The sequence below is a fragment of the Fringilla coelebs genome (genome assembly GCF_963513975.1).
Source record: "Fringilla coelebs genome assembly, chromosome: 3".
In the NCBI taxonomy this organism is placed as follows: Eukaryota; Metazoa; Chordata; class Aves; order Passeriformes; family Fringillidae; genus Fringilla; species Fringilla coelebs.
The window spans coordinates 92,496,449-92,516,185 of record NC_140030.1 but is presented as its reverse complement, the minus strand read 5'-3'; the positions used below and the strand labels follow the sequence as shown (position 1 = coordinate 92,516,185).

The 19,737-nt window shown below is 44.0% G+C and overlaps 1 protein-coding gene across 4 annotated transcripts; it reads left to right on the top strand.

Moving 5' to 3' along the window:
* Window positions 1-253: 253 nt before the first annotated feature.
* On the top strand, window positions 254-19,202 carry PACC1 (proton activated chloride channel 1). Of its 4 annotated transcripts, XM_084201597.1 has the most exons (9): window positions 254-443; window positions 1,048-1,095; window positions 3,982-4,078; window positions 5,684-5,893; window positions 7,904-8,058; window positions 8,923-9,065; window positions 14,158-14,302; window positions 17,696-17,800; window positions 18,518-19,202. In XM_084201597.1, the coding sequence occupies exons 1-9, from the start codon at window positions 408-410 to the stop codon at window positions 18,677-18,679; spliced, it is 1,101 nt and encodes a 366-aa protein (XP_084057723.1). In that variant the 5' UTR covers window positions 254-407; the 3' UTR covers window positions 18,680-19,202. The 4 variants fall into 4 exon arrangements, with proteins under 4 accessions (XP_084057723.1, XP_084057724.1, XP_084057725.1 ...); XM_084201598.1 differs by lacking the exon at window positions 1,048-1,095; XM_084201599.1 differs by lacking the exon at window positions 1,048-1,095 and having other exon boundaries at window positions 274-443; window positions 3,919-4,078.
* The last annotated feature ends 535 nt before the right edge of the window (window positions 19,203-19,737 follow it).

Here is a 19,737-nt window from a genome sequence, read left to right as displayed (position 1 = left end):
GGGGGGAGCCGGCTTTCCAAGTCTGGCTCATGCTTGTGTTAGCAGAGTTTGCGTTGTGAAGCAGAAAAGTCTCATCTCCCCGTCAGAGATGTTCCCACAGACCTCCCCAGGAGCCCCTCAGGAGTGTGCCCAGCAGCCGGAGCGCAGCGCCCTGTCCGGACTACGCCTCCCGGCAGCCCCGGCAAGGGGCGGGCACCGGCCGGGGACGGGAAGGGCCGGGCCGGGCGACTCGGGGGTCCCCGCCGCGCCTGCGTGGCCCGGCCCGGGCGGGGCGGCTCGGCTCGGCTCGGCTCGGCTCAGCCCGGCCAGGCTCGGCTCGGCTAGGCTCGGCCCGGCCCGTGGCTGCCCCGCCCCGTGCGGTGCCGGCGGGCGCTGCCCGGCCCCGCGGCGCCGCTGCCGCCGATGCTATGCCAAAGCCAGAGGTGTCCGCATCCTACCAGGAGGTACGGGGGGCCGGGCAGGGCTGGGGGGGCTCGGCGAGCGGGGACAGCCGGCGCTGTCGCCTTGAGCTCGGCCCGGCGCTGGTGCCGGGGCGTCAGCTGCACCCTGCAGAAAGCAGCGGGTGGCTCGGGTGCGCACGGTTCCCTGCTTTCCCTTTGAACGGGGTTAAAAGAGTGGGCAGCCGCTGTTTCAGCTGTGTAAGGCGGGTACGGCTGCACTCCGTAGCCGGGATTTGGTGCCGAGGGGATCGTCTGCCGGGTGGGAGAAGCGACTTGGGCAGCAGAGCTCCCGCGTCCGAAGCTGAAGGACGCTTTATCACACTGCCAGAAGCCCGAGGCAGCGCCTGGTCTGCATATCAATGCACAGGCTCAGCAGCCCGGCTTCCTTGCTCTTGTTCCTATCTCTCCTAGTAGACACACAAGCAATTTGTGCCAAGTTCAACAGCGGTAGAGAGTTACAGCACAGCACTTTTGTATCTTGAATGCAAAAGGAATGTAGATATCTTCCTTCCTCTACACGTGACGGGTAGTTTGAGGCTCAGTTTTAATACATTCTAATTTAGTGTGGTACAGTCTGTTTAGTTTCAGCTTCTGGTTTTCTTGCCAGGCTGGAAGGCATTGGAAGGTGATGAATCAGCGGATCAGCAAAAGGCCTGTATGAACAAGTTCTCCTTTTATTTAAGGGAGTTTTATCCAATAGGAAGGTTTTAGCCCGTGACTATCAAGATGGGGTTGATTTGTGTGCTTGTACCTAGGGGAGGTACTTGAGAGAGTTAATGAATCTGCATTGATGCCTGAGGTGTGGACGTGGGCGATGCACGTTATGTTTTCACCCTAAGTATCAGCTACCACTGACACTGCTCCCCATATGTTTGGGTTTATCATCCCAAACTGTGGCAGGAGTCAAGATAGGATGTGTGTGTAAGTGCAACACCTGTGTGTCCATTCCTTCTACAGCACCTGCAGCAGGCTTTGTTGCTTCTGCCCCTGGCAGGAATGCTCAAATGTCTGGAATTGCCTTTTCTGTGCTTCTTTTTGTCCAGTGCTTTTCTGTGTACAGGACTGAAAAAGTACTGCTAGGGCACAGGCAGGCTCCTGCAGTTGTTTCTTCCTCAGCTTATGTGCTGAACCCAGCGGAATGCTGAGTGAAGTTCTGCTTCATGCCCTTCCTGCCCTGACATCCCGTGCCGTCTCTGCATCCTGCTGCAAGCTCAACCGCCCTGCAATCTGTGCTCCTTCTGATTGGCACCACGCTTCACCCCTTTATCAAAAATACCACATGGGAAGGGCTGGCCTGTGAGGGTGAACCTGGCTGGCATGCTCCAGGTTTGCTGTTGGCAGAATCCCTCAATCCAAGGGGAGTGGCAAATGTGAACTGGAGTCAGCCGTCCTGCAGTGTCCTGTGCTGGCTTCCCAGTCACAGTAGCAGGGTGTGTGTGCGTGAGGCATTGGTTTGTAGGTCTGTGCTGCCCTAGAGGTTTGTGTGCTGCTCAGAACACAGTGGCTGAGCCATGCACAGCGCTGGGATCTTGGTGACCTCAGTTCAGGATCTGCAGTAAAATATAGCTGGTTTTAGCTGTCTTACACATCAGCTCAACCTGCTTACTGCATCTGAAGCACTGATAACAGTCATACTTTTACCTGGCTGTCTTTCTCTGGCTTTATCTGTGAAAAGCTTGTGAAACATTGTGAACGGAGGTAAGAAAACATAGTTGCATATTGTTTGGGATTTTTTGGTTTGTTTCTAAGGAGTGCTGAAAGGTTGTGTTTTCTGAGTTTACCACGGAATCATTTAGATTGGGAATTACCTCTAAGATGATTTTTCTTCCACTTGTTGAAAAAAATTGCTCTAGGTCCTCTTGAGAGGATAGGAAATGTTGCTTATTTTGTTCTTTTTTAAACTTGTGTTGAGATCTCCTTGCCATCAGGAACAGAATTCACTTACCTCCCAATAACCTCAGTGAATGAGGTGCCTGTGGCTGGGGAATCAGAGAGGTGTGGGAGTCAGCTGAGGAGCTGCAGTGACTTTGTGACTTACATGACATTTATTGGATCAGCTCTGGTATCGGAGTATGATTGGAACTTGTTTCTTAGCTGATTTAGTGTAACTAGTACAAGAGGTTCAGTGAGTACTTTTCTTGGGCCAGAGTAGCTTATTTTGGGTCAGATAAAAAGAACCAGCATGTTTCTACAAAAAGGAGCATGGTTTTAATTTTCCCTTATTTTATGGTGATAATTGAAAAAGGTATCTTCAGTTGGACCCTGACAAGAGGTTAGCACGTGAGCTGAGTTTTTAGCCTACAAGTTACCTCTTCACTTCTTGCCTCATGCTATGGGAAATCATGCTTTATTTATGTACTAAGCATTTAAAAACAGCTGGCTAACTGCTTTCATCTTGCTTTGCATGATGGAAGTGAATACAGAAGTACAACAGGAAGCGAAGGAGACTTTACGTCAGACTTTGAAGATGTAAAATGAGTGGACTCTTTCCTAATAGGTGCTAATGATGACCTGGTAATGGCATAGTGATGATTTCAGTACTGAATTAAAGCTGGGTGAAATAAAAGCGCTCCCTTATGGACCCATTCACGTTACTGTTGTGTAAGTTAGGGGTGTAGTGTTTAATAGCATTCAGTGCAGCTGCAGCATTAGCTGTGCCCCTGTTTTCCTTGAAACGGTAGCAAGGCTAGTGTGGTGTGCTGCAAGCTCATGCCTTGGTTTGCAATGCTGTAATCTCTGTGCCACTTACCACCACAAAAGAAAGCTTGGAAAACATACAAGAGATACTTTCTATTTATGATGTACAAAGTCTGTAGTGCTCCACTATGTGGTGTAATGCATATCTGCTGTGACAAGCTTCTGACTCTGGCAGAAGTGGCCTGGCAGTTTGAGCCCAGAGCTCTGAATAGCAAAACAAGAAAATATCTGGCCTCTGTTGGTGTTTCAGAAACAGTGGAAGTCTAATTAGTGAGATCAAATAAGGACTAGAAATATAGAGATACTTGACTGTTGTCTCATAATGACCCAGCCACCTGTGGCTGGGACTGTATTTCAGTGCCTTGCCTTAACACCTGTCAAAATGCATCTTGTCTTTTTTCTACCTCTTTATTAAGAGGTGCTAATGCTCTGTTTGCTGCTATGTGCTGTGGTTTCTTTATGCCTAAAAATATAGTCTTCAGTGACAGAATGAAGTTCCTGCTTGTCAGAGAACACGGTCCTAATTGTGGGGTTAAAATGTGTTGAAGCTGCTGGGGAAATAATTACTTTGAACTTGAATGGAAAGGTGATGTTGTTGTTGAAGGAGCAGGGTAGAAGTAGGTTAAATTTGTAGCATGCAAATCACTTAATTTGTGGCTCTAAGTCTACAGGGCTGTGGCTTTTGTTTTGTGAACAAGTGGGACAGATGTTGGGTGCTCTTGGACTGGGGATGTGTTTTTGTGTGTTCGGTTAGTTGGAGCCTCTTTTATTTGTACCATAGAAATTCCAACAATTGCGAGTTGAGAGCATGTTTGGAAATTGAACCACTGTTTTAACTACACAGCTGAGTGAAGATGTGGAGCGAGTATCTGAAAATCCAACAGAGGAGAGAGAGGAAGATATGGAAGTTCATGAAGATTCCAGCTCAGTTATTTTACCAGGTGAGAACCATTGACCCAAAAAATACTGATTTTTAGGGCCTGTTACCCGCTGCAGTGGATGGCTTTGGTTGTTTTGGTTTTGCTATTTTATTGTACTTCTGAAAGTAAACAAAACAGTAATTTCACTACTTATTTCCCTTACTTCGCTAATTTAATTTACTTATTTTATGTGAATCAGTACTGATGGAAAGCCAAGGAGGTTAACCAAGGACTGATAGGAGAGTATTTCTTTGCCAGGAACTGTGCTCAATCAAAACACATTCAGCACATCTGACTCTTGAGATAGCTTAGTGTGTCATATCCCTTGATGTTGTGTCTCACCTGATCGGCAGTGGGTTGCAGGCAGAGTCTGTACCAGATTTACATAGGCAAGGTGCCATATTGAATAGATGCTTTAAAATAAATTCTTAGTCAGACTGTTCAGGCTGCTTTTGGAGGGCATGGAGCAATGTTAAATGGGCTTATTGCAGCTCAGGTGTGGGCACTGAGGTTAGCCAGCCTGAAAGGAGCATGGCCTAAATGCCTTGCAGCTGTTCAAGATGTATTTGTTTCAGCAGTGCAGTTTTATGCATATTAATGTCCTAATTGCCTTGGCTGCCATCTCCTGGCATGTAACTTGCCCATGGACATTTGTAAGTGGCTATGTGTGCAATAGGGTTCACTAAAAGGCTCCTGTTTGCTGTGGGAAGGTGAAAACACCAGACCGTAGAGTTGGAGAGCAGCGTGTGGCATGGCCTGAGAGGGCCTGACTCTTTAAATGACACCACACAGAACAGTCACAGGAAGCATGGCTGCTTATCTCCTTTCTTACACTGAGTTTTAACATAAAATCTTGTGTGTTCGGCTGTATGTCACTCATGATAAAACATGATGTGTAACTCAGGAGTACAGGAACCTTTTCCTTAGAAGTATTGCCAAAAGAAATGGCAAATGCAAGGGGTATGGGTAAAACAGTGTCACTCTGTGAGTGAGACTACTGAGAAGATCTAAAGAGAACAAGATTTGAAGGAAAGGAGACTCTGGGAGAGTTGGGTCAGTCTCTTTGTAGCTGTATTTGAAAGAATCTTTCTATGGAAGTTTTTAACGTGCACAAGGAATTATGAACTAGAGGGTAACAAGCATCTAGTGACTTCTGCCATGGTGGAGATAAAATGCATAGATCTGGGCACGAGCATTAGAGTGTTCAATCACTCCACTGATGTCTATGCTGAGTGTGTAAGAATCATTTCAGACTGGAAATGGGGGGAAAAGAGTTTTTTTTTCCAGAAGCAAAGATTGACCATTAACAGACTTTCTTGTGAACTTTATTTAAAATTTGCTTCTCAGTTGTCCTTGAATACAAACCTTGTTTCCTGTCTATAGTGGCCTTAAGCAGAGTGCCAAATTCTGACATGTGAAAAGGAGGCACAATCTTAGGTTGGTTACACCTCATACTTGAGAAGGAAGTATCTGCCTGGCTGATCATCAAAACTAGAATTAGCTGTGGTTTTTAAAAACAAGCTGAGTTTGAGGCTTACTTTCCTCTCACGTGATTGATCTTTAAATGAAAATTCAGCAAAAATGTCTGTATGTTAAAGTCCCAATCCATATTCTGTTTGTTTCCAGATGGTGAGCTGGGGACCACTGCCCCTTCTTTGCGTTTCAGCAAGACCTGCCTAAAGAATGTTTTTTCAGTAATACTCCTCTTTATTTATCTGCTGCTCATGGCTGTAGCTGTGTTCCTTGTCTACCAAACCATCAGTGACTTCAGGGAGAAGCTCAAGCACCCAGTGATGTCTGTCACTTACAAGGAAGTGTCCTTGTATGATGCTCCTGGTAAGAGCAATAACAAGTAAATGGGTTAAATTCTTGTTCATGTTTTTCTTGGATTGTTTTAAATTTTTGGTGCTCATTCTTGAGAGCCCAGAGTGCATATAATACTTGATCCGGGTCTTTCATTTACTCACTTCAGATTAAAAAGTTGTATTGGCTTTGCACAGAAATGTAAATGTTGTATGGGAGATTTTTGGGAGCTTTCCTGCCAATAACATGAATGGCAGAAGCTGTGGAGAATTATGCAACATTTCATAGATAAGAAGGCTCTAAAATGAGTCCTCTTTTAGGGGAGAAAGTGATTCCTTTTGGAAATATTCCCCAAACTGTATCATTCATAGGAGTAACACATAGGAGTAGCACAGGAATGCTGCACTGGGCAATGAGATGCCATTCACAGTAAAGAGGTGAATTTCTCAAACCAACCACAAAATAACCACAATGCCACTTTCTACTTCCACCCTGCCTTGTTTACAACATGGCATTACGTCAGTAGGCAATGAAAATATGATGTGACTGCAGGGAACAATGTTGGCACAAAAATGCAGCGTGGCAGCAGAAACTGTTGCAGTTTGCAGGAGGAGTTGCTCCATAGGGGCATTTTTGAATAGTGAATAGTTTTTTTAATTGTCCAGTAGCCATTCATAAATAGAGCCATGGTAGCGAATGCAGCTCAGTCAGTCATCAGTGAGTTTCCAGTTTAACAATAACACTTCTGTTTGAAGCGTTACCACATTTTCCAAATACCCACTTCAGTAGTTGTGGCTGAAAGGTATTTTGTGAGGTGTTGCCATATTATTGTAGTTGTTTTTCTCTATGGCCAGTTAGCCCAGCTCTGGAAGTAGTGCCTTATGTTTGGGCCATATGGATCTGAATGTAAGAGCAAGCAAACTCAAGCTTTTCCCTTTTTTTTTTCCCTCCCATCATGTGAGCATTTCATGCAGCAACAGGAAGAAAATAAGCAGATTTTAAATAAGCAGAGCAGCATACAAATAAATCTAAAAGTATTGTTGGAGATCCCTGCAGATCAGAGAACCTAAATCAATGTAGTCCTTTGTTTTATTGCTCTATTAAAATGATGAGATGGCAAGTTGCAAGCCTGGAGCCCTGAAGAAAGGAATAAAGTATTTGATATATGCTCAGTGCTTTGACATCTCACATTTTGGAGGGCAGGTCATCTCAGTTGTGAGTTAATTATATCTAATCAATCATACATTTTTTTTTTTTTTTAAGGTGGACTAGATTATTTTCCAGCAAACTTGTTTGCAATAATAAATATGGGCATAGGTGGTGTAGTAGGAATTTGAGGTTTGGCTCTTGTATTTTGCTAGCCTTCCAAAGCTGAGGTGGCTGAGGTTGCCTGAATGTGCTGTTGGGCTGAAACAGGAGGTTTATGGCAAATGTGGGTTTCCATCCAGGTGAAGTAGTTGCCTGCCCTACCCAGTGCTGTAAATAATAAGGCATGGTAGCAGTTAGTGCATGTTTGATGGCTTTGATTTTTATCATGATGTCACATTCAGTTAACAGAAGACATTGTATTCTGAAGAGCATCTTTTCAATTCTGTTAGCTCAGCCAGTGATCTTTGATCTGTCATGTATGGTATGCACATTATTTCCAATTAACACTTGGTGTATTAAATGCTAATATATGAAAACTAAAGCACCACATGTCCCATTTGATGCTCCCTAACATATTTTACAGATTAATCTGGGATTGAGAGGGACTGATTGATTAGCTGCTGGCTTGTGGGAAACTTGGTAGCTTCTATGAACCTTGAACTGTTGTAACAGAATACGAGCCCTGATTTTTTTCAATGCATTGTGGGGGCTCTGTCCTGATGCAGTCGGTATTTTTGTCCTGCTCCAGAAAAATGTGGAAGTGCATGGTTTAATTTGATTCTTTTGTGGCATCTTCAAGATAGCTTAGTATCCTGTGGGATTAAATTCCAGAGTGAAAATCTATGTCCTCAGGAAGGAAATCAGTGCTCTCCAATGTTTTTTCTCCCCAAACAGGTATTGCCTTTTACCCAGGCAAGGCTCAGCTGCTTAGCTGCAAACATCATTACTACGATCACATTCCACCTCTGATAAATCCAGGTCAGCCAGGAGACATTGAATGCACCACTCAGAGGATCAACTACACAGATCCTTTTACTAATCAAACTATGGTAATAACAATATAATAGAACAAAGCTTATTCAGTGTGGGGTTTCTGCTTATCATCTTGTTGGAAAGTAAAAGTATGTACTACGTGCTGTTAAAAAAAATCCTTGCTTCTGATTTGGAATTTTTGTAAGCCATCTGTCATTTTGTTTTCAGAAATGTAAAAGACCCCAGTCAGTGTATCTATGTGTTATGGAAGATGAGCTGTCCTGTGGGTGTGTGCAGCACAAAACCCTTAATGGGATAAAATAAGTAATTTTTCACAGTGAAGCTCTCACTTCATTCTTCTCCTAAATGAACTGGGAAGCATTTTCCTTGATATGGTAAACCTAGCTTTGATTGAAGGCAGTATCAGTATCCATTAAAGGAGGATAGATAATCTCTTTTTTTATGTTTACTGGGAATTCATACATGAATTCCTGCTGGGAATTACATACCATGTTTGTCACACTTGGAAGAATATTAAATGGGCACCAAGTGCTTCATAATACTGAAATGCTCTGAGCCAGCAAGATGGATACATTGAGGAGTGATAGTCTGTCTTAAATTGCTCTTAGAAGTGCAGGGAAGCTTGCTTCTTGATAAACAAATGTCCAAAACCCACAAATTACCATATTCAATACTTAAATATTAATAAATATTAATTCAAGCACTGAATCTTGATGTAAAGACCTCCTTTTTAAACTGAAAGGAGTGACTGAAGTGGCATTCTTGTTAGATATTTTAATAGATGTGGACTTAGAAGCAGCCAAGAAACTCTGTGTGTGTGTGTGTGTTAGATTTCTACAGAGTATTAGTGCCAGATGGTAAATTAATGAACAGGAAATGAGGATTCCTTTGCTCCTCTCACCATCTCTGTTTGCTTACAGAAGTATGCTTTGGTTGTTCAAGGCCCTCGTGATGTGAAGAAAAGGGAGCTGGTGTTTTTGCAGTTCCATTTAAATGAAACAGACCAAGATTTCAGTGCCATTGATTACCTGCTGTTTTCTTCTTTCCAAGAGTTTGTCAGCAGGTATGTAAAGGGGGGATGAGCCTGTGGCTGCATTGTGCTTGCTGTCACAATACTTGTGAAAGCAGAGCTTTTTCAGTAAAAACCAGACAGGCTTTTATGATTTTTTAAAATGTTTGGACTATGTTGATGCTCTTTCATGTCTTTGTTTACTAATCTGACCTTTAAAAAATGTATTGAGGGTTTTTTCAGTGACAAAAACTATTCTTCAGCTGTGCTTAAACCATTGGAGTTTGTGCTGTCTTCCTGCTGGCTGCTGCTGTGGGTGATCAGGAAGTGTGCTTTCCTGGGTAGTGTGTCAGGAAGTGCACCAAGAACACAAATATTTCTGCACCATTTGGGGGTTTTTTAAGCAATTGCTGTAAAGGTCAGATCTCTAGATTGTTTTGTTGTGATTTCATTGAAAGATTAACTCTGTTTCTTTGTATTACTGGCTATATTTAAGAGTCTGCAGAATGATGTAAATTCATATATGGGGTTTTTGAAATTGCTTTGTATTGGTTTGACATTGGTATCATTGGAGTATCTAATCAACTTTCTAATTTTAATAAGAATGAAATTAATCTTGTCTTGAACTTTCTTGAAAGACCCAATCTTTTTTCCACCTTTTGGGAATAAATTTCATATTTAACAGTTTAATTTTTGCTTTAATTTGAATTCAAGTTCTGTTCTTCTCTCTGAGATTCAGATTAAAAATTAGTCAAGAAATATTAGTCATAGATAGAAAACCTTAATTAGATAATAGATGCTCAGTGAAAAAGGGACAGGGGGTAGAGGACCTATGCAGAACAAAGTTAGGTGAGGGAGGGGAGAGGACAGATTTTATTGTAGCAAGGCCTTCTCAGAGGCTTGGACATGGTCATACTGATGCTTTTCAGATGGATCAAAGAGTTGAAGTGTTCAGGCATGCTACCTCTGGGTGGCCAAAGACCAGTTAGGTGGAATTGCCTTTAACAAAACATGTCTGCTTCAGTGAAGACATCCTAAGTCTTTAACTGTTTTCTGTAACTGTACTGAAGCACCTCATAAAATGCTAATGTTCTGGGTGTTTTAGGCATTGATATTTTAGAGTGAGAAAACACCAGTTAAGAGTAGTGGTGTAGAAGGTGCTGCTTGTTCCTTATGTTTTTTTTTTCTGGTTTTATGGCTTGTGCTCTTGTAAGAAATGCTTACAGTGGGGCTACTTACAGCAAGGTTCTCAGCTCTTTCTGTACTGCCAGACACCAGCACTGCCTGAGGCCACCCCTGGTGTTGCAGCTGGCTGGGGACAGGATGAACAGCTCAGTCTGTGCATCCTCAGGCCTTGGCAGCCACATGGGAAATGGGAATGTTTGTTTGGGGATCCATCCTCTGTGCTTGAGGCAGACAGTAGGAATAGGAGTTGAAGCTGGTTTTGAACTAACCCAGGTGAATGGTAACATTGGCAAGGGGATGGAGGCCTTAGTGGTAAATGATCTGCATGTCTAGATGGAATACAGGAAAAGAACCAGCTGTGGGCAAGAGGCCAGTGGTGTCTTTTCTGCAGCATCCTCCCAAACTTGATACAAATGGTGTGGCTTGTCTTGCTCAGTGCTGTGTTTGCTGTCCTGGCATGAGCTGGCTGGGCTCAGGACAGGTTGGGAGTTTACATTTCTCCTGACTATGAAAAGTGCATGTGGAACTGCCCTGTGTATGTGGAGAGCACTCATTCTGTCCAGCTTCCAGCAGAAGAGAAAATAGAAATGATTTCTTGTTCATCAGCAGATACTAAATTTAGCTGATGGGAAGTCTGGCTTAAGATATCTGTAGAAACTGTTGTGTGTCCTTCCATACAGCCTCTGAAAACTTCAATTACTGGCCTCTGTTAACTACTTTTCCTGACAAAGTGTGGTTACAAGGGCCCAGAATAACACTGTGCCCAGCAGTTCATGTACAGTGTTATCAGAGGTGCCTCAAGCAAGAAAAAATGGCATCTAAAGACTTGTACCTTTAAGAGATTTTTTGTGGTGTAGTAAGTGCTGAGGACTTGAGCAAGGCCCAGTTGTTTCTGTCAAGGGCTTTATTCTCTGCAGCCCTTCTGTTAAAATTGGATCAGACTCCATGAAACTGGCACTGCTCACTGGTTTTGTTCTGGGCTCCACAGAACACTGCTGCACTGTGTGCTGTTATTGGCCTCTGAGCTGGAGGGAGATGCTGCTGGCTTCTTTTTATTTCTCTTTTTTTTAAGGTAGTGGCAGCTGCTGTCTGTACCGTATTAATTGGAGGGAGGGAAATAATGAAACCCTTGCAAATTACCCAAAATGTGTGGCTAAAAATGCGAGTTCCTCTTCTGAACTGTCATTAGGATAATACATGGGGTTTAGAAGAAAATCCTGAATATATTCCTGACAAAACTATTGTTAGTGTAGCATGTCAGATAACTTATGGTCCTGTGAAAAGATGGATACCAGTCTGAACAGATCAGAGATGATTTCAGGGTCTAAACTGAGCTCAGTGTTCATGTCTCTGATCTGGATTGCTGCATGCAGAGAAATACAACATAGAAGGATTGAGACTTTTGGTACCACACCAGCCTTTATTAGCTGACATGGCTGTTTGAGAGTTTCCTGCTCTGGGGAAACACAAAAGCAATAAACACAGGTTGGACTTGAACCATCAGTGGGTTTGGCTCTTGCTGTTGCATTGGAATCTGCTGGTGGGATGTCCTGAACTTCTCTGGCTCTCGTGGGGTGGTCCATAGACACTGGTGGTAAAGGATCCTCTGCAGCCCAGTCCAGAAATAGGTTAGTGACTCCCACAGATTAAAAAAAAAAAAAAAAAAAAAGAGAGAGAGAAAGAAAAAAACCCCAAACAGCAACAAAAAAAGAGTTGTAGCCTGTGTGGGTTGTCTGTCTTTGGTGTGAAGGAACTGCCTGGAGAACTGTTTTTCAGCTTAAAATCCCTTTCCTGTCTTGCGTTCTCTTCTGTTGTGGTTTTAAAGCTGTGTTATTTGCCCTCTGCTATAATTTGTGCAAAGCTTGTTCCTCGGTGCTGTGCTTCTCCTGTCCACCCCCCTTTTTTTTCCCCTCACTCTGTGGCAGTGGTCTGGATTACAGAGATGCCTCTCAGATCACTTCTCCACAGCTTCTCCTAAGATATTATTAATCCTTCTTTTTCCAGCCTGCAATTACTGTCAAAGGCAGAGCATACTGCTGCTGTCTGCCTACCATGGAAGTTGTGGCTGTAACATTCAGCTCTGTGTCATAACTTCCTGCCTCATTTTTCCATGTTGGCTTGGAAAGCTTTTCTAGGCTGCTGTATTTAGCCAGCCATTAGGCATATGACTGCCTGGCAGAGTGCTGGTTCTGTGTGTTCTTCTTGAGTGGCAAAGCACTCCTGTGCTCCCCTGTGCTGTCCCCTCAGCTGCTGCTCTGCCCACTCCCAGGAGGGGAAGCAGTTGTTGGATTAGGTGTCGCTGGTTTGCTCTGGTGAGGAGCAGGCAGGCCATGGCCTTTGTCCTTAGGCTCTGCCCACGTCTTTCCTGTGGGAGGCAGAGAGGTGCCATGCTGCTGGAGTCACTAAACAGGCACCTCATGTCAAAATAAAGGTATTCCTAACTTCCTAGGACACCCTGGGAACAGCATCTGCCTTGATAGGTAGCAAAGTGTGTTAGTTTTTCTTTGCAGAAACCCTTCTCTCTTCTGTGCATGTGCACAGTGGAATTCTGTGTCTGAGTCCTTTACCTGAAGCCCTGACTTGAGAGAATGGCTTTGCTGGGTTTTGCCCTCCCATTCATCTGTTAAGCCTGAGCAGGTGCTGTGGTACAGAGTAGCCATCAATTTGATATTTATATCACTGCAGACCCTTTGGTCCTTGTAGACAAGGCACCTTGGTTTGTAGAAAGAAAAGAAACCCTGAGTCTGAAAACTAAGAAAAAAAGACAGGAAAGGTGCAAACCTGGTCAGTGCTGGACAAATCTTCCTGATTGGCCTGTTCTGGAACAAGAGCTTGCTTCTTTACCTCTGCTTTTCTCCTTTACTTCTTTGCATTTTTCTCCTGAAGGATGAAAACACCTTCTTTTCCTAAAAGACCTGGTTATGCACACCTTCTTCCCCAAAGGCAAAGAACACTCTTTCCCTTCTCCTAGGTAGATGGATTTAGTCTGGATCAAAACCCTCTCCCTTCTTTTAAGGACCAGCATACCCTGGCATATCTCTACAACCTGAAATCTGTCTTAGTAAAAATAGCCTTTAATGGTTCCTAACTTCTCACAGTGGTTTACCCTTTCTTCTCAAATGAAACCGTTCTGGACAAGCAGCTGCAGGGCTGAGCTTATTTCACAGGGATGACATGAAAATGGCTAAAATCACAGTACTGAAGAGCTCCAAGTAAATAGCATGGTTAATTCACTATGTCTTGTGCAGCTGGTAGAGAAGAGATGGAGACCAGATATGCCTTAAAGCTCCCCCTTTGCTACTCGCAGCATGAGGGGTGTTGGAAGCCTTAAAGATTTACAGGCACGGTATTAAAAAACAAAACCCCAGCCAAAACACACGAAGCAATCCTGTTGTTCTGGGGGCTGCAAATAACTGGGATTGCATATTGGGATAACAGTTACTGCAGGTGGGAGCCTTACACCAAAGCTACAGTGCTTCCAAAATAATAGGATTATACTGAATATCAATTTCGAGGCATTTTAAGCATGTATGCATTGCAGGTTTATTTGGCAGCCAGAGATGAGGGGCAGCACCCCGTCCTTCCTCTAGGCTCTTCCTGCTGTCTCTTGCTTCCTCACATGGTGATGAGTTGTTTCCTGAGGTCCTGGCTCTGCTCCTTTCTGTCCCAGGGGTGGCTGATGAGCAGAGCTAAACTGCCTGTGGGGCAGAACAATCCCTACAGGCAGGCAGAGCCCCAGAGTTGTAGGGCACCAGGTTAAGTCCTCTGCAGTTAAGGATGCACCAGTGAAGGGCTGCCATTAATGAAAACATCAGTACACACAGTGTTGTAGATATGTTGAATATATCAGGTGGAGAATAAAAGGAATTGTGAACATAGTTTGAAGTACCTGTAGGTCTGACCTTCTGCCTACAGTGCTCAGTTTGGTCAATAAAGTAATGTGGGGTTTTTTTTCCTTCAGTCCAGAAAAAGCAAAATTCATGAAGGACTGTGAAAGCTCATACTCCAGCTGGAAGTTTTCTGGAGGTTTCCGAACTTGGGTCAAGATGTCCTTGGTCAAAACAAAAGAAGAAGATGGTAGCGAGACTGTTGAATTCAAACAAGAGGTAAAAAAAAAAATAAAAATAGTATTCATAATGTTTTGGGAGTTTGGTTTTGTTTCATTGCATCCATGATGCCACTTCGCACTGAGCAGTTTTGGCTCTAGTTGCTCACACTGTTTCTCAAGAAGGAGGGGTTCTGTAGAAATGAAAATGTCTTGATGTGCTCAGCTGTTGGTGTGGCCTCGTGGCAGAGCTCAGGAAAACATCTCCTGAAAGGGAGGCCAGAAATCCAGGCCTCACTTGGCTTATGACACCTGTAAGTCTGAGGTAAGAGTCCTAAGAGCCTGGCATAGAAATATTAACACAGCTACCTACAGTCCAAGGTGGAGAGCAATTGCCAGAGGAATTATCTAAATAACAGCTACTGTTGGAAAGAGTATTGTTTAGGTTGCCACTGCTGTTAGGATGAAGAGGTAAATGTAAGCCTTTGTAGAATTCTATGTCTGCTTTTTGTTTGGGTTTGGAATTTTTAGCTGTTGAGTGTCCTTAGAAACAAGGAGTAACTTAACTTCTTGCATCATTTAAAACTAGAAAATATGCAGGTGGAAGATGCAATCTAGAGAGGAAATGAGCCTTTCATTCCTGTTTTGTTCACCTTGATGCATGGGAAAATAATTATGTTTTGAGTTTGTTTTGCTTCCAGTGTTGGTTGAAAAGGAAGTGTCTCACCAGTAGTGAGAAATGAAAATTTTAAGAGCTGTCCTTTCCAGGGGGTGTCTCTTTCAGAGATTATATTTTTCTTGCTCCTTGGTACTCTTGGGAAGAGTGTTCTGGGGAGAGCAGAATGAAGCAGAATCTTCAGTTCCATCCCTAGCTCTCACAGTCAGGTGTTACATGGCTTCCTGAAGGGAAGCCCAGAGCTGTGACTGTGAGGGGGGTACACTCCTACTGCACTAGAGAAGGACAGGAGGCAAATCCCAGAGTCATGCAAGTCCCTGGTCAATACCTTGGTTTGGAGGAGAGGAAAGAATGCATCAGTCTGCTGCTGCCATGTAAGCACTGACAGCAGCTGTCTGTCTGTCCTTCATCGCCTACAGCTCTGTATCCTTTGCCATTTGGTGCTTACCAAGTATAGGATTTTAGAAGGTCTTCCTTTGTGTGGCCCAAAGTGGAAACAAAAGGCTGGCTCAAATTCAGAAAAAAAAGAGCTTTTTGTGACCATAAACATCTATTTAGTTCAGCAGTTATGGACTGATCATCCGAATAAGTGAACACTGTTGCTGGTTTGGGTTTTCTGTTTGTTTTGTGGGTTTGTTTGTTTGTTTTTAATAAAACCTGGGAACCAGGGATCAGATTCCTATTAATAATGCAACAGAAATTGAAACAGCTCAGACATAATTTGCACTTGCTTTGTTTGACAGTACAACATCTGCTCAAATTGCACCAGGAAGTCCATTAGCCTTTCAAATCCAAACCTGGGAGCTGGCATACTGGAAAGATGGATGCAAATACCAGGTCAAACAGAACAGTCACTCACTCTGCTAACTAGCCCAGCAGTCATTCATTTGTATTGTCTTCCTTTCCCATTGCCTTTGTTTTGCCTTGTGTACTGTTTGTTTCCTGGTGTGCAGTTTTCTTGGATGAGTGTGGCTGGGGCACTGGTACCCTGCAATGAGGAATCAGCTGTAGAAATGTGGGGCAAGTGTTGGAATCCAAAATGCAGGGAGTTCTCAAAACTTTGGGCCTGTAAGCCCAAGCTTAGAATTAAACACTGGATTTGATCTGAGACCTTGGAAATGGCTTCCAAACTTAGGTGCTAGAAGCAAGAATGTGGATTTATAGTTTAGAGTAGAGACATTAAGCTAAGTAGAGGAAAGTTTGGAGTTTTAGGGTACAGTGCTGTAGGTTTGTGTGTCATAACATGACTGGCTAAGAAAGCTTACACTGTAGTATGAGTACAAAAGACAAAATATATAAGGATTGGGTGAAAAGCATAAATATCCTTGTTGGCAGTGTTTTATTGGTTAATAAAAGGTCTTGTAACTGGAGGTCTTGTGACCTTCTGATGAACCATGGGGTAAAGATGTGATCTGAGCTCACCCTTCCTGCCTATGTAGAAGATAAGGAAAATAAAGGTCCTGTCTCTGACTCATTCAAAACTCCTCACAAATCCTCACAGGCAAGTCTGCAGCAAAGGTGTTTGACCAGAAACCACAAGCTGGGGAAGCTCCATATGCTCTGAGTGGCCATGAACAGTGTTCTAGCTCCTGCTTCTTCTTGCCTGCAGCCTAAAATCTGTTCAGGGCTGGGGCTGTGGAGAGGACTGAAAGAAACCCTTTGTAAAGAGACTGCACCAGGGTGGACCAGAGACTTTTGTGGCAAGTCATCCCTCATGCCACGGAAAGGCTTGTAAGGAGATGAAGAGTGGTCTCCTTGCTTCCAATGCTGCCTGGAAAACTGGGCTCATGAAATATGGAAAAGGCATGCTCTTCCATCATCTCTCTCATCTTTGTGTCACAACCCTGATGCAAAGTCACAGTGCTGCTGGACTCATTGCTGCAGGATGAGCAGCAGTACTCCCCTCTGCACACACCAAGATGTAAAGACTCCTTTGAGGCTTGGAGAAGTGAGAAGTCCTTCCACCACTCTGCTTTCCTGAGGTCCCTGTGTGGCTCTTGGGCAGTTTGTGTTTTGTCCTAGGAGCAGGGGGCAGTTCAAACTGGTTGTGTTGGTTACTGCCTGTCTACAAACCCTGTGTAGTTTCCCCTAGGCTGGGGGCAGGTGGTACAATACAAGTGTTTTCCTGGGGGCTGATGTCTTCCTATTTTCCTGGTTGTGATTCTTGAGACTCTGGCTTCATGTGGCTGTAACATAGTCCGGTATCCTAACCCAGTTCCCTGTTGGAATTGTGTTACAGCTCTCTGCTGGGCAGCATTAGTTTCAAGTGGTGACCTAGTTAATGGGCAGTGCTGGGAAGTATGGGTATGGTTGTCAATACCTGGGCTTCTTTCCTTCCATGTTCATTCTGCACTTGCTGGAATGTTCTAGTTTATCCTACAAGCCATTTTTTCAAATAGAAGGAAACTTCCTGCCACCATTATGTGGTTCTGTGGCAAATAAAACAAATTTAACCTTCATTCATGAGAACTTTCCAAATGTTGTATTACTGCAAGTAAATGAATTTTGGAAGTAAATTGTCCCCTCTCGAGAGGCAATGTAGAAATGGTATTGTAGTGTGATACTGAGTGAGAAATAGGAAAATCATATGAGCGTGAGACAGAGGGAGGGAACTGCCCTTGCCGTATTTTGGCAGCCCATTGTTCTAGGTAGAGAAAGGCTGCAGTGGAAGTGTAAATAGTCTGGTATCTTCACCTTCTTACAGGCCTTTGCTGTTGCACAAAAGACTCATTGTACTGCTGAAGAAAGTAACCTGCACTTTTCTTTCCCTCTCCCCAGACCAGTGTGGTTAACTACATTGACCAGAGAACTAAACCAGGGAGTGACCAGCTGTTCTTTGTGGTGTTTGAATGGAAAGACCCTTTCATACAGACCGTTCAGGACGTGAGTAACCCGCCAGTCCCCTCTTGACTCACTGTCTGACTCTGCATGCTTGTGCTGTGTGTGTGTGTGCATGCTCCTGCCTCTGTTGCCTCACCCCAAGAAGAAATGCAGAGGAGAGTGAGGACACTTCTGAAATTCCAGTGTAGGCTCTTCCTTATGTCCAGTAATGCATTCTGTGTGGAGGTCAGGACCATGTGATGCTGGTCCTTGGGCTGATGGCACTCAGCATTCTGCTTGCAGCTAGAGGTACAACGTAACTGAGAAAAGCACCTGATGCCCTGTGTTCTAGCAAAGGGGAGCTTCAGGGTAGGGCTGAACTTTTTGCTTTAGTAAGTCTGCTGGATAATTTGATTTAATGACCTTTTTTTTAATTAATTGTCAAGAAACCTAGGCTGCAATAAGAATAGTAAAAATAGCCTGGTGTATTTTTTTATTCATTATTAGAATAAATTCCTTAGAATAAAATGTGATACTGTATTTACCTGACAGCCAAGGTCCAGCAGCACCAAAATCTAGTGTGTTGGTGTTTTCTTGCCCAAAACCAGAGTGTGAACGCAGACTGTGTGGGACAGGAGCTGGTCCTTTGCACTTCCTGCTGTCCCAGCAGGACCCAGGCACCTCCTTGGCCTTTAGAGCCCAGTCCTACTCCCACAGCTCTCACTCCTTTCTACCTATGCAGAATCAGATGAGGGGACTAATATTTGTCATCTCTTTCAGATTATCACAGCAAATCCCTGGAACATGATTGCTCTTCTCTGTGGTATCTTTCTGGCCCTGTTTAAGGCAGCAGACTTTGCTAAGTTAAGTGTTAAGTGGATGATCAAAATCCGAAGAAGGCATCTGAAGAGGACTCGTCAAGTAACAAACCACATAAGCTGAGACTAAGACTGCCTTTTAACTGTTCATAGCAGGAGGGATAGAAAATAACTGGAATGAACTGCAATCAGCAATTAAAGCTGAAAACCAGGTATGTTTTCTTCCAGAGAGATGCTGGCTGGAGGAACAGCCTAGTGAACCGGCCTTGGAACTGCAGAAGGCGCTAACTCTAGGACAGGTCTAACAAACTCATGCTTTTCTAGTCCAAGTTTAACAAGTTTACCTCTGTGTATGGGGGAACCTGGGGGAAAGGAGGGAATGTTCAGGAAGTCATCACTGTAGTAAGTTGTGAAAAAGTGGACAGTGTTTGAATGTTTCTCCAACAGACCCTTTAGTTTCTGTATCAGCCGTGAGCTGCTCCCGTAGCACAGTCACTGCCTCAGTGGTGCTTAGTGGAAGGTAAAGTGCTCTGAAAACATCCTGGCCTCTCTTCTCCAAAGTATATTTTAAAACAAAATACACTGGAATTCCATTACATGTCATCTTTAAATCAAAGTACAACGACTTTAATATTAAAAAATACTTCAAGTAATCTATTGTGTGCCTTCTTTGAAGCTACCTGCTCTCAGGTTGGGAAGGAGCTTTACAGGAGGCAGGAGTGCTGTGGCATGAGGATAAGGTGAAAACCACAGATCAGTCCAGCTCAAAGGAAACTCAAGCAACAGGACAATATTGGGGGCTGAGCTGGTGGCTGATCTCAAAGCCTGTCTCAGGCTGTTGTTTATCCCTCTTTCTGGCAGTCTTTCCTAAGGAAGTGTAAAATAGTCTTTCATCAGCAGGGCATGGAACTGTGATTCTCTGTTCTGTGGGGAATGCCTGCTCACCAACTGTGCTGGGGTGCTGGTGTCTTTTCTTCCTTATAAGTCCCTTGTTAGTTGAGATGCCTGACTTGGACGTGTGGAGTCTGCAGGGAGCCGGGCACCACTGGGTGTTTGCTCTGAAGGCTTTGCTGCAAGGATGCCAACTCCGTTTGCTTCTTCCTTCCTCTTCCAGCAGAGTGCTCAGAGGAGTAAGTGTATCCAGGGTACCCCCTCCCCTTCCTTGTTTTTGGCATCTGAGGA